This window comes from Diadema antillarum, unplaced genomic scaffold (genome assembly GCF_040938485.1).
Source record: "Diadema antillarum isolate AM-2024a unplaced genomic scaffold, OU_Dant_1.0 seq00000326_RagTag, whole genome shotgun sequence".
NCBI classification, from domain to species: Eukaryota; Metazoa; Echinodermata; class Echinoidea; order Diadematoida; family Diadematidae; genus Diadema; species Diadema antillarum.
The window spans coordinates 1,380,519-1,394,911 of NW_027271344.1; the positions used below are offsets into that span (position 1 = coordinate 1,380,519).

At 40.4% G+C, this 14,393-nt stretch overlaps 1 protein-coding gene across 1 annotated transcript; it reads right to left on the reverse strand.

Annotated features, from left to right (window-relative positions):
• Positions 1-4,347: 4,347 nt before the first annotated feature.
• Positions 4,348-4,763, reverse strand: LOC139730658 (histone H2B.1, sperm). The gene has a single exon (XM_071641518.1). It carries the CDS (start codon positions 4,761-4,763, stop codon positions 4,356-4,358), a length of 408 nt encoding a protein of 135 aa, XP_071497619.1. The 3' UTR covers positions 4,348-4,355.
• Between the last annotated feature and the right edge of the window lie 9,630 nt (positions 4,764-14,393).

Here is a 14,393-nt window from a genome sequence, read left to right on the forward strand (position 1 = left end):
CACTGGTCGCCACGTCTGCACTCAAGCATTGCCGCGCCGCCGCGCCTGGCGACACTCACGCCAGTAATCGCTCGCATTTCAGCATTCGCATGGGTTGTTTGACATCGCATTTAAATCCATGATTTTAGATATGATGCCTCAAACCGATTTCGCTCAAATTTCGTGAGTAACTACGAAACTTGTGAAGCTTTATGGACATAATCAAGCGAATTGCCGCAGTCCTTTCATTTTCGCGTTGCATTGCAAAAAAGCGTGGAGACTCCTTATAAGGGGTGCCCCGGGGGTTACTTATAAGGGGGACGGGGTTACTTATAAGGGGGACGGGTTACTTATAAGGAGGGGCCCCCCTTGTGAGTGGGTTTACCGAACTGGTATGCCTGTAATGTTATCGGTCTAGTTAATACGGCACGATACTCAGTAAGTGAAAAGACGGCATTGGCATCCTAAGATTAAGATTCCTTTGAGTAACATGGTTAGATTCTAACACGTTACTGAATTTTGTGAGAAAGACCGTACGAATGTAACTGCGGCAGGCCAGCAGCCCCATACGCATGCATATGGCCCTTTTATGGGGATGACCGTCGCAGTTTATAGTACGAATGTGAATTGTGATGCACAGAAACCAACAAACGGCACAAATGGCATGTTTTTGGAACTTACGTATCACCATATCAGCTCATCCCCAGGGCCCAGTTGCAACGCAGGAGCATGGATTGTATGATTGCACTCTCCTTAAAATTACAAACAAATAATAAATATTACAAGCTAGATCGTGACCGTATTCTCTCCACACAGCCGATGATTGTTCGCCGTACAATGTACTGTACTGCCGTGTCATGTAGATGATACGTGTGATGTATGTGCCGCCGGTCGGTCGGTGTGCGGTGTACGCTCTCGCGTCGGTGATCGTCTCGACTCCTCTCCCCTCTACTGAAAGTGTGTGTTTGTGTACGTGTAGTGTGCATATTCCATGGAGCTGACGCTGCTAACACACACACAGTACGTTGTGTACGTTGGTAGATAACAGTCTAGATGCTGGTGAACAAGAAGACGAGGGTTGTTGTGTGTATGTCTGTGTGTACTGTATACTAGTACTACCAGTATGTGTGTGTTGTGTGTGCTGGGGCCCCGTCTTATAAAGTACAGTACAACAATATACAAATGTACGTACTTCTTACCATGTACGTCCACCACGTCTCGATCTACTGAAGATTTCAGCAACCATTGTTCAGCATGGCGTTGTGGCACCTACGCAGGCCTCTAGCGCCTACCTAGACATTCATTATCAGTTGCACACTTTCACATTCAGCATTAAAAAAAATATATATATATATTGGTAATGTTATTACTTCGGCATTTTCAATGTCGGATCGCTATAAAAACTCCAACATCCTCATGCACGCCAAGAGTGTCTACGATGCTAATTCTATATCTACTAAAGATTTCAGGTGCTTAAGTTTGAGTTCTGTTCTATTTTACTGTTAAATATGATTAGTCTAAATATGGATTACCAAGGAAAGATAAAATCTCTGGCAAATATCTGGATGATGTTTAGCCTAGTGAGCGAACGTTGTGCGACTGCTGTTCTAGAAATTGGCCATTGGCCAATTACACAAATACAAAAGTAACAAATCTCGATACTGTAAAACCAGAAATCAAGCATAAACAATCGATAGAACATAAGACAAGCTAACTGTAGTGTTAGATATGTAACTTGGGTGCCTAGGGCCTAGCTTGGGTGCCTTTATACGCCAAATTAAGGAGAAAAAAAAACTTTACCATGAAATGTGGGGAACTTATTAACATTAGACCTCTATTTTACACAATGAGAATGGCCCTAGAGTGATGCTTATTGTGGACATCTAGAATCTATTTTGTATCTGGACACATGCTTTTAAAAGTTCAAGAAAGAATGATTTTAAGATTTTTAAAAAATCCACCCAAAAGTGTGCACCAGATTGCTAAATTTTGATTATGAAAATGCAAAAGCTTCCTGGCTTTAACGAGGGAAAGGGAAACATCCTCCCCTTAGTTTCTTGACCTCAGTAAATTTGATATAGGGTGGCACATCCTATTACCGGACGCTTTTCTTTGTGGCTTTGAATTCCGTACTCATAGAATGAAATTTCGGCTAAAAATAACACCACTTATTCACAGACTCATGGAAATTACGAATTCAGCCAACTTATGTCAATTCTCCGTTCCAGTTTTTAGAAAATATGCTTCAAACATACCCCTCTAAAAATAGTGGTTTTTTGCGCGGTGCAAAATCGCATTGTATTACCGGACGTGATTTTCGTAATCGAATAATCGAGGTCTTTCGCACCTAATCCTTGCACCAGAATCACAATTCATCCCACAAATCACCGTACACATTCTCACCGAGCGGATGACAAACAAAAAATCTGCAAATGAGGCTCAAATTTCGTATTTTACGGCAAAATGTCTGTCTTGACCATTTCGAACAGTTCACGCAATAAAACCTTGTAAGAAATCGACAACTGGTTAGACTACGTGCTTTGTCTATGGGAGCTGCACGTGCGGGTGATGAGTTGCGGGCCCCTTAGCGCACAAACTATTTCCGCATCGTTCGCGTTTGAGGACGATACTTCTGCTACAAATTTCCGATATTGATCAGTGAACTTTTGGTTCCATTGAAATCTTGAGCATTTTTCCTGTATATTAGTGGGATTTCATAGAATTTCAGTCGTGAAATGTGATTCAAACATGCATAAATATTAACTATGAAGAGGTGCAGGTCACTCGATCAACTATAAATTGGAGGTAAAATGTGATTTTTTTTTTCGTGTTTTTACATTTTTATGTGGCGTTTTTTGCGATTTCGGCCCACAAAAAGTTCTGTGAGGCTAATCTACGAAGTCTCGCGCGTATAGAATGTCATTCGTACGCAAAAATGTGCGTGTCCGGTAATACCATGCGTCCGGCCGGTAATACCATGCTTGCCCCATATCTTGTTGTAGGCGCCTGTACAGAAGGTGCTAGCGCCTCGTGGCAGACTCATTAACATTGTATTTTATTTTTAAAGGTTCTTATTTTCTCATTTTAAAAACTGCAAGTGTTCCACTAAATTGTGCAACGGATCGTTGAATTTCAGTTCTAAAAAATAATGTAAAAAGCTCCCTCGCAGGTGGCCTCGTGTGCCAGGGGACAGCCCCTCCCCCCTCCCCCATATTTTGCCCGTCTCCACGACAATAGGGGAAGTGGGTAATAAGACCCCACCCACCCCCCGCGCACTTCATTCTTAATCTACCCTAATCAGCGTCGCCAGATGTAATTTCTGTAACCGAAAAGGGCGAAATTGGGTCATTTTTTAAATCGTTTGGTGACAAAATTTCAGCCTGGTAACTAAATCAAAATTAGGTGATTTTTTTGGTAATTTTTTGGTGACTTTGAGACCAATGACTAACCAATCGTATTCACAATACCTACCTATCTAACTAGCGTTATAGTATAAACTGAAACGAAAATGCATTTTGCCCAAAGGGCCAAACTTTAGCTCCTGTATCAGACCCTAAACATGTTACAGAAACATAATATATATGTGCGCTTTTTATCACTCAACGCACATAAACAATCATACAATAGATCTAATAAATAGACCTAGGTTACCTAGGTCTAGATCCATATAGTCTAGTAGATTTCTACAAAAGGCACACATTTTGCATTTAGAATCTAACTTTAGACTAAAAACTCAAGTTTTACAGTTTTAGTGTGTAGATCTAGACGTGTTCTAAACGTTAACGTTAGATGTTCTGTTAGATCACTAACGTTTAAGAATCTACGGCGCGTAGACTCGCGCATCGCAGTTTGATAAAGTAAAGCCATTATCCATTAGACTAGAGTTCTACCCTTGAGTTGAAGGTTTGACATCGTTTTGTATTGAAATTGAAGCCTAACTTACTAACGTGTTAGTTTCTAGAATCAACTACGCTTTTCCGAATTTGGTGATTTATTTTTCATATGCCTTTTGGGTTAGCTAGAGGTAGTTACTTAATGTTAGCGTTAACACGTTAGTTAGAAGTGATTTTGCTCTGTTGGGACCTGATAACGTTAGACTTAGGTACCTACTTAGTGTACTTGTTAAAGAGGGATTTGGATATTGTTCGTTGGACTTGTGAAGTTTGACTAGACCCTCTACCTGTAACAGTTAGGAGTCTACCGCTTTATGTTTTTGTTTTTCTTTCTTGATGGATTTAGTTCTAACGTTAGATCTAACGGTGTTTGAATTGAACTGAAAAAAAAAATGAATGAGTGAATCAAATGAGAGATCTTCAGACACTTTTTTGATACTTTGGTGGCTCTGAAAAGAGCCGTTGGCTTTGTGATCTGGGCAATCAACGTGAAGTTGTGTATTTTGTGACAGCCTTAGTGCCCTCAGAAACAGCGTGCTTGGCCAGCTCTCCGGGAAGGAGAAGGCGAACGGCCGTTTGCACCTCGCGACTGGACAGAGTGCTTCTGCGATTGTACATCGCCAAGCGAGACGCTTCAGCAGCCAGCCGTTCGAAGACGTCGTTCACGAAGCTGTTCATGATGGACATGGCCCGACTGGAAATGCCTGTGTCGGGATGAACCTGCTTCAGCACCTTGTAGATGTAGATGCCGTATGATTCACGGCGACGGCGGCGTCGCTTCACAACGGCTCGGCGACGGCCGGAGGCCTTGCCACGCTTGGCTCCTTTGCCACCCTTCTGGGGGCTGCGCTTCGTTGGGCTACGCTTTTGGGGTGAACGCTGGGAAGGCATTGCGAACAATACGTGATGATACTGATGTGATGTGGCGCGACAACGCGACAGCACAGGTATTTATATGAAAGTATCATGCAAATAAGGGATCGCGGTTGACGTTGTCTACACACAGACTAGCCAATCAATTTTCAGAACGACGCTACCGTCAACTTGTAGCCAATCGAGCAGCATGTACGAAAGCGCGGGATTATTCAAATTAGATAAGACACCCTTCCGTGGTCTGGAAATTATGGGCGGAGTTTACAGAACATGACGAAATATCGATGAAGAGCTAGCTGCGCCTGACATACAGCTAGCAAGCAACCTGCTGTAAGAGCGCGCTCGCTAGCGATCAAAAGAAGACACGCACCGGTGGTGTTATGCTTACTAGTACAGGCCCCTAGATACTATAGACTCTTTGGTTAACGGTAATCTGCTGGTTTTAAAACGCTTCTAAAGTTATAAGAAATTTAATTAAATGAAACCCTTGTTTTAATTGTTTAACTATCTACATCAAAATACTGCTATAGAAACCTTATTTAAAACAGGAGGTCTATTTCAAGTGGATAAAGCATGCACAAAACATGCACCCCGTGACCAAGTTACACACCATTATCAACATCAAAATCCAAAGAGCTCTTAAACTGTGGGAAGGGGACACTAGACGCTGCCCAGCCTTCCATCCACAGCCCCACGGCCCTCCCCTATTACAGTGTACTAGTATATTCTGGCTACGCCGTTGACACAAAGTCATTGCAATTCAGCCATTCGGCTGCGAAGTTTGATGATCAATAAACAGGCCCAGAGACTCCAATCCAAAGTACCTTCTGATCTGGAGATTCTCCTGCCTGAAACCCCTAGCAAACGGGAGACTCAAAGTTGATGTGTGCGAAGCGCGAATTTCCCAGGGATCTAGATGCTCTCTGGTGCTATCTAAGGCTTATTTTTTCAACATACGATAGAAATATGTAAAAAATCCTTTCCAACGGGAGACAAAGAGCCAGGGCGGGAGAAATTAAATCTCAAACGGGAGAACGGGAGATTTTGCAAAAATGGGTTTTCGGCGGGAGATCTCCCGTCGAAAACGGGAGAGTTGGAGTCTCTGAAAGTGGGCTAGCCCCACCGATAATCCCACACTATCTGGCCCTGCAAAATAGCAGGGTGAGCACCGCAAATTGCGGTGCCAAGCAAGTGAGTGTAAATAGAACGAAAAAATAATCTGGGCTAAGCGACGGAGACGAAGTCCGACCCTCACTGACCAATCAGAAATGAGGTAATCAAGTGCTGCCGGTGCGTGCGTGTACGTGTACAGTACACAGCGTAATCACGAATATTCATGTGGTTTGGAAAGTCCGGGGCTAAGAAATACGAGTGTAAAAAGGTAAATTTTCTCCTTAGCCCCGGACAAGAGATAGTACGGGACTAATTGGCGAGTGTAAAAGCTGAAAAAATTGGTACAGGACTAACGATAGTCCTGGGTCAGAGAAAGTCCGGGGTTAAGAAACACAAGTGTAAAAAGGGCTTTTGTGGCAGTGAATATGGGGAAGCGCAAGAGACGTTAATCGAGTCGAGCTTGGATCATACTGGCTTTTTGTTTTTGTTTTATTTTGGTTGATTTAAAAATCATTCTTCTGTCGTATTTGGAGCTTTGGGAAGAAGTTTTCACTTTTTGTGTTCAAGCGGACCCTGCTCGCTAGCGCGCGGGGGGGGGGGGGGGGGGCTCGTTTGAACCCCCCCCCCCCCCCCCAGTTACGGGCCTGTCTACCTTACAGTAGATCTACACTGTTAGTGTTACTGACTGTTTTTACTAGTGACTGTTTGATGAATGCATAAATAGTTTTGACTTTTACTAGTTTAATCCCCTCTATAAATTACACTAGTTTGATTCGTTATATTCTACATCGGCGCTAACAGTTACATGAGACAATACTTAAACATGCTTCAAAATATTAGAATGATGTTTAGTAGAGTTTAACGTTAGGCCTACCTCGACATCAAATGCTGACTTTTTGTTCCACTTGCACTGCAGTTGATTTCTCCTGGGTCTCCGCGGTAGGCCTAATTCTGGAAGTTCTTGAAGTTTTTTGAAATATCCGATGCAATATGAAGCACATCTTCTCCTTGGTCTTTGGGTTGGGTGTTCATTCATTGGTTCCAGAATGAAGTAGTCTCGTACTTGTAGAATAGAGGTCTAGGGCCCTACTCGATGAAGTCCAAATATGAAATAAGTTCTTACTTTCTTGTGTTGCATGCATTATACGTATACAACTACATCTAGTCACATTAGCTATATTACTAGTATAGCTAGCTAGCTAGCTAGCTATCCCCTCAGTGCATGCATAATACAGCTAGCTGCGCGCATCGCATGCTGGTATTTCGCGGAGCGCGACCACGCTAGCCAGCCGTCCAGCGCTAGCTCGTGATTGGCTAATATCTTTGACCTGTGTTTGTATGCAAATGAGGTCAACGCGTGATCAATTAATGAATATTCATTATACACTACCAGCAACGGGTTTCAATTGGTTGTATGTTAATGAAAATATGACATCATACCTCATTAAGAGTTTGTCCGCCGACGTGTGTAGACTTTTTGTAATGAAAGGGAAAAGGGGGTGGACCAAAATATTGCCTTGTTGTTGAGTATAAGAGGTACATGTTTAATGATTACTGTACCGTATGATATTGTGCCAAGAAATATTTCTTTGTATTTGCCTTAGACCCGAAGGAATAGAGAGATGTGCACTGTTTTATGTGGAGAGGGAGTGAATTCCAAATATCAGGCCCGTTATGCCGAATTGATTTTTGAGCTAATAGGAGTTTAGGGTTATTCAAATGGAAATCATTATGATGGCGCGTGGGGTAAGCATGGACATCCCTGTTAAGGGAAAATGCGTTGTGGAAGAGTGGGAGTAGATTTTGCGTGTATTTGAACATAAATATTGCTGTTTGAAATTTGTGTATATCGTCAACTTTAAGAACTTTTAGTCTAAGGAATAATGGATCAGTATGTTCTAAATAGGGGAGAGCGGGGTGAGTTGGGACGTGGGTCAAGTGGGACACGTTCTCTGAATCAAAAACTGTTCAACCAATCAGCGATTGGCTTATATCTACAATAAGCCCCTAGCAACCATACATCACACTAAGAAAGCCATGCAGCTCGGCAAATTCTAAGTATGTATAAATTGCTATTGAAAATTTTCCCCAAAATATGACATTTTTTTGAAATCAGGCTAATTAACCTGTTGTCTTTGTATTCATGATTTCAAGGACACAATTGAAGCTGGTGGTGAGCCTTATTGATATGCAACTAATATAACTTGTTTTTGACAAATGCCTGCGTGGTTACTGAGCAGTCGTACATATTCATGTATATGCCATGTGAGGGACAGTTGGGACAACGTGTCCCATTTGTCCCTAATAATAGCATTACATGTAAAACAGTTCAGATTTTCAAACATGTTGTTCAAACTTGTTTTGTTAAAATAAAGATCATTTTAAAGCATGTTTGACTGTTTTCATTACCAATGTTTCATTACGCCTTCCAACTTTGGCATTTCCGACATTTCTATAGGATGACACACTTTACAAACACCGTCCCATTTCTCCCTTGCCGTTGTCCCACTTGACCCACGGGTGGGTCAACTTCTCCCCCAAAATAAGGTTTTTTCTTTTTATTAACTGCAGAAAATTGAAAACAGTGCCACCCCCAGTTTATAGCTCTTTATGTTACCTACCATATGAACCTTCATGCAAGCCCGAAAGGAAGTGTAATCATCTCTTCTATAAAAAGATATAAGAAGAAAATCGGCGAACTTGAAATAATGTCCCACTTCTCCCCGCTCTCCCCTAATGTGAGTTAGTACATATTCTTATTGCCTTTTTCTGTAAAAGAAAAATAACATTTACTTTGGTTTTATTACAGTTTCCCCAGACAACATTACAATAATTAATATACGGTAAGATTAATGCATTGTATAACATAGTGAGTACTTTTTCCGTTACAAAATATTTTAATCTCCGAAGTATTCCAATGACTTTAGATATTAATGTGGTTATATTATCAATGTGGTTATTCCAATTTAAATTGGAGTCAAGGGTTACCCCTAAGAACTTGGTTGATTTTTTTCCAATAATGGGCATACCATCAATAATAATGTTATTAGGCATTATCGGTTGCAAATGTGAAGTATTGAAGTTTATAAAACACGTTTTATCTATATTTAGTGATAATTTATTGCATTTAAACCATGTAGAAATTTTTGCAAGCTCAGAATTAAGTGTATCCACTAGTGTGTTTAAACAGTTGTGAGAGTAGAAGACACTGGTATCGTCCGCGAATAATACATAGGTGAGAAGGGTTGAAGAATTTATAATATCGTTGATATATATAAGAAAAAGTAGAGGTCCTAAAATGGATCCCTGTGGTACACCGCAAGTAATATATGACTTAAACGAGGTACTTGAATGAAATGCTACGTATTGCTGACGTTGGGATAAATAATCTCGGAACCAGGAAAGAACTATTCCTCTTATGCCATAATTATGTAGCTTTTTTAATAAAATTCCATGGTCTATTGTATCAAAGGCCTTGCTCAGGTCCATAAAAACTCCTATCACGTGCTGTTTGTTCGCAATAGAATCGATAATTTTGTCACAAGTTTGAATGATTGCAAAATCTGTAGAAAAACCTTTTCGAAAACCAAATTGGTTAGGATTTAAAATGTGGTTATCAACTGGAAACTTATACAAACGTTCATGTGCAATCTTTTCAAGGATTTTGGAAATGACGGGCAATAATGAAATTGGACGATAATTCTTTATTTGGGACGCATCATCTTTTTTGTGAATAGGGATTACTTTCGCAATCTTTAAAGAATTTGGGAAGATCCCAGTAGATAATGATAAGTTACAGATATGTACTATGGGGGTTACTAAAAAATATATTATTTGTTTTAGTAAGTGCATACTTAATCCATCGTGGCCACATGATCTACTCGACTTAAAAGATCGAACAATATTCAGTATTTCATTTTCATTCGTGGGAGTAAAAAATAAAGAATTATTATTACTTTCAGGAAGGTAATCTGTAAAATTTCCAGCGTTTGGAAGTATTGTTGAGGCGAGATTGGGGCCTATGTTGGTAAAGAACTTATTAAAACAATTTGCAATGATTTCAGGGTCGTTAACATCTTGGTCATTTTCGGAAATAACGGTCGGGAGTTCTTTCTTTTTATTCTTAATAAGGTCATTGATAGTTCGCCACAGTTTGGTTTTACTGTCCTTATTTGATTCTAATATGTCTGAATAATATCGCTTTCGAGATGCCCGGATTAATGTGGTTAATGTATTTCGATATGTTCTGTATTTTGCTTTGTGGGGAAATAGGGCTTGTGGGGAAATGTGGAAATGTGGAAATGTGGAAATGTGGGGAAATAGGGCTTACCCCCTCCCCCACCTTTCTCCCCTTTCCCCCACTCTTCTCCTGCGGAGGCCTCCACAATCCATAAATTTCCAGATGTGACCAAAAGTGTGCGCCAGGTCGTTGAATTTCAGTTCTAATGAAATGCAACTAAGCTCTATTCGCATATGTGAGAGGTACCTCTCACGGATCCCATTGCTCGGTCCCCATAGTCCTGGTAGACTGGGAAATGACAATTCTCTGAATATTCCACAAAAAGCAGAGGCGGATCCAGGAATTCCGTGAAGCGGAGGCACTGCAAAATAAGGGGGCGCACGCCCCCCGCCCCGCATTTTCCTTTTTATTTCTTTTGCTTTAACAAAAGAAAAAATAGAATTATCACTGAAGGTGATTAATACCCCCGCCCCTAGTGTTGCTTCATAGTATGTGATGTCATAAGGGCAATTACGTTAATACCAAGTTAGTGCACTTGTCGAATTGGAAACAGAATAATTTCAGTTTACTGTACAATTACACAGTTGACACTGAGTGTAAAACTTACAGCAAATGGAAACATGCTTTCCCCAGCATCATTACACTTAAAGACCATCATACACACCAAATTTGACCTTCATAGCTTGAATTGTTTATATTGTTACAAAAATGAGTGGTTACCATGGCAACACAGTTTCCTTAAACTAACACATTGGTGTCTTGCAAAATCATGATACATACTAAATTTGACTTTAATTGCTTGAATGATGGAAAAGTTATTCAATCTGTAAGGTTTTGGTGAAATTGTGGTTACCATGGCAATGGTTTGTGTGACAAACACAAAAATTATGTGTTCCACATCTATACCTCAGGGCCGTAATTCCTACCAAATTTGGTTTCAATTGCTTGAAAACTGGAAGAAGTTCACTCCACAGGATTTGAAAAAAAACATGCGATTACCATGGCAACGCATTGTCCGATACAAATACAAAGGACATTTTGCAAAACTACACTTAAAGAGCATCATACACACCAAACTTCACCTTCATAGAAAATGGTTCAATTTGATTAAAAAAATGAGTGGTTACCATGGCAACACGTTTGTCTTATATTACTATAACACATTGGTGTCTTGCATAACTACACCTCCCGATCATCATACATACAAAGATGTACTAAATTTGAATGATGTGGAAGTTATTCAATCCACAAGGTTTTGGCAAAATTGTGGTTATCATGGCAATGCTTTGTCCGACAAACACAAAAATTATGCGTTACACATCTATGCCTCAAGGCCATAATGCCTACCAAATTTGATTTCAATTGCTTCAAAACTGTGGAAGTTGTTCACTCCACAAGATTTCGAAGAAAACATGCGGTTATCATGGCAACGCTTTGTCAAGTTCAAACAAAAAGAGTGTCTTGCATAACTACACCTATAGATCATCATAGATACCAATTTTGAAATTGATTGCTTAAATACTATGGAAGTTATTCAATCCACAAGATTTTGGTAAAATTATGGTTACCATGCCAACGCATTGTCCGACAAACACACACACACACAAAAAAACATGTCTTGCACATCTATACCTCAATATCATCATTTACCCTAAGTTCCATTTAAATTGCTTGAAAACTGTAGGAGTTCGCTTCGCAAGATTTTGCAACAGACCGACCGACCGACCGACCGACCGACCGACCGACCGCCCGACCAACATCACGATGATTATATACCCCTTTCACACTACGTGTGGCGGGGGTTTGGCATAAAAAATAAATAGATAAAGAGGTTGTTGTTGTTGTTATAATTTTTGGCGTTGCATTCAAAACTCGAATATTTCACGCCAAACAATTTATTCTTTTATTTTTAGACACCACTTTATATTTTTTATCACACTTGTCACAAACAAAATATTTTTCAAAAAATATATGAAATAAACATAAAAAACTGTCCTTTGCACTGGTCCATTACTCAACCTGCCAACCGCTGTCTATGGTGTAATCTTGCCAACCCAGCTATGTACATTTAGCAGGCTTCTCAGCACAAAGGCCTAGGCCACTCATATACACGGAGAGCAGGCGGGGGTGCAAAGATATCAGAAATTTGTAAAAACAATTTGAATAATAATCAATTTCTCATACTGTAAGCACTTTCTTAAAGTGAGTTTAGCAAGAGCGTTAGTGTGCTATAAATACAGCAACAAAGACAAACCTAAAAAACTATACATAATATGTGAGAAGCAAAAAGACACAGATAAAGACATAGATAAAGAGGGGGCGCCAGTGCCGTATATAAAGAGAGTCTGGCCAACTCGATTTTCGGCTTATGAGTTTTGAAGCCTGTGATTGGTCAAAAGTGGTCCCGTGATCTTTGCGGAGCCATGTAGTACCTCACGGAGCACGCGAACGATTTGCGAAGGACGCGAATGGCAAAATCCAACATTCGGAAAAGTTTTTCTTCGAATGTGTTCCGACAATGAAGCTGAAAACCATTCTTGCGCAATTTGTGCGAAGTTCTCACGACGTATGTGCGAATGTCGTGTGTACCAATGCTAAAGTACAGCATGTATGGGATTGTTATCATTCTAAAGCCAGGCTGACACTTGCACGACTTTTGGCCACGATTTTGTCGTGGCAAGTCGTGACCCAAATTTTGAACATTTCAAAATTCTCGTCCCGACATGGCACGCAGGTCACGACGGGTCTACGCACACTACACGCCAGTTTACGACTAGTTTGCGCACTGGCACGATTCGAATCGTGCCAATGCGTGCCGCAGAATCGTGCAAGTGTCAGCCTGGCTTTACGTACACGAAGAACGCGCGACGGAAATGCATACAACGCAATTTTTTTTTTCAATAATCATGGGAGAAATGTTTCCAAAAGGGGAGATGATAGCTGTCTTGAGTTGAATTTTTTCTCTTTCCTGTATTTCTCCTTTCTTTTCCTTTCATTTCTCTGTTGTGTGTATGCCTACAGTTTTGTCTGTTTTTTTTTTTTCAGAGGAATTATCTCCACTAGTAAATCATTAGATTTTTTGCAGTTTCTCCCACACATACTTTCTAGTTTCAAATGTAATTTTGGCATACTTTGGCATAGAATCATTTAAAATGTATTCTGTGATTTATTGTATATCAAACATTTTGGTTCTCTTTGCTGGTCTTTTTTTTTTTTTTTTTTTACTAATATAGTTGTCAATAGTTGTTTGATGTGTGGATGTATGCGACAGTACAATTTTGGTTTGTAGTAAACGCAGATGGAGGGGCAAATATATCATTTTGCCCACCCCCACGAATTCCCGAGACGAGAAGATTTTCTTGCATTTTTGCCAGAAAAAATAAAAACCCCATCAAAACATTGGAAGGGCAAGCATATTATAATTTTGCCCCCCCCCCACCCATAATTAACAATTGGTGAGATGAGAAGATTTTCTTGCTTTTTGACAGAAAAAAAAAAGGTTGCCTCCATAAAATGTTACAGGGGCAAGCGCACCATATCTGCCCCACCCTATACAATATACATAATAATTCCCGAGACGAAAATATTTTCTTGCTTTTTTTGTAAGAGATCTGTCCAAATTATTTCACCCAAAGTGAGCGCAAGATGGCAGTTTGCTGAATTTCAATTCTAAAAAAGCAAAGTCTCTCTCGTGTGGGACGGGGATACCTCTTCCCACGCCTTCCCCCGTTCTGTCTATTTTCCATTGACCTAATACACCTATTTTGTATATATGATTGACAGATTTACAAATGTTTCATCGAAAGTGTGCATGCACCAATTATGTCACTTTATATACTTAATAAAAAAATGCACAATTTCTGTCGTGGGGGAGGGGATATTATCTCCTTTCAATCAACAATTAGCCCTTTCCCAATGGCGTAATAGCCAAGGGAGGGGGGCGATGGGGCAGGCGTCCCCCCCCCCCCCCAAGATTTTGACCTGGGATTTGGAAGGCGGAAAAAATATAATCGAATATGGGAGAGGTATCTTACCACCCTCCCATTGCCTTGTCCCTTCTATAGACTTAGTACACTTTGGGAAATGACAATTTCCGGATTTTCCACAAAAAGTGTGCTCAAGTTCAGATCGCTTTATTTCAATTATAAAAACTCAAAAGCTCCGTCGAGCCGGAGGGGATATCCCCCTCCCATATCCTCCCCCTTATAGCTCTACCTCACTATGATGCACACTTGCAATAAGAGCCATTAATATATCACCGAAAAAAACCCTATATCGTTTTTAGGAGGGGCTGC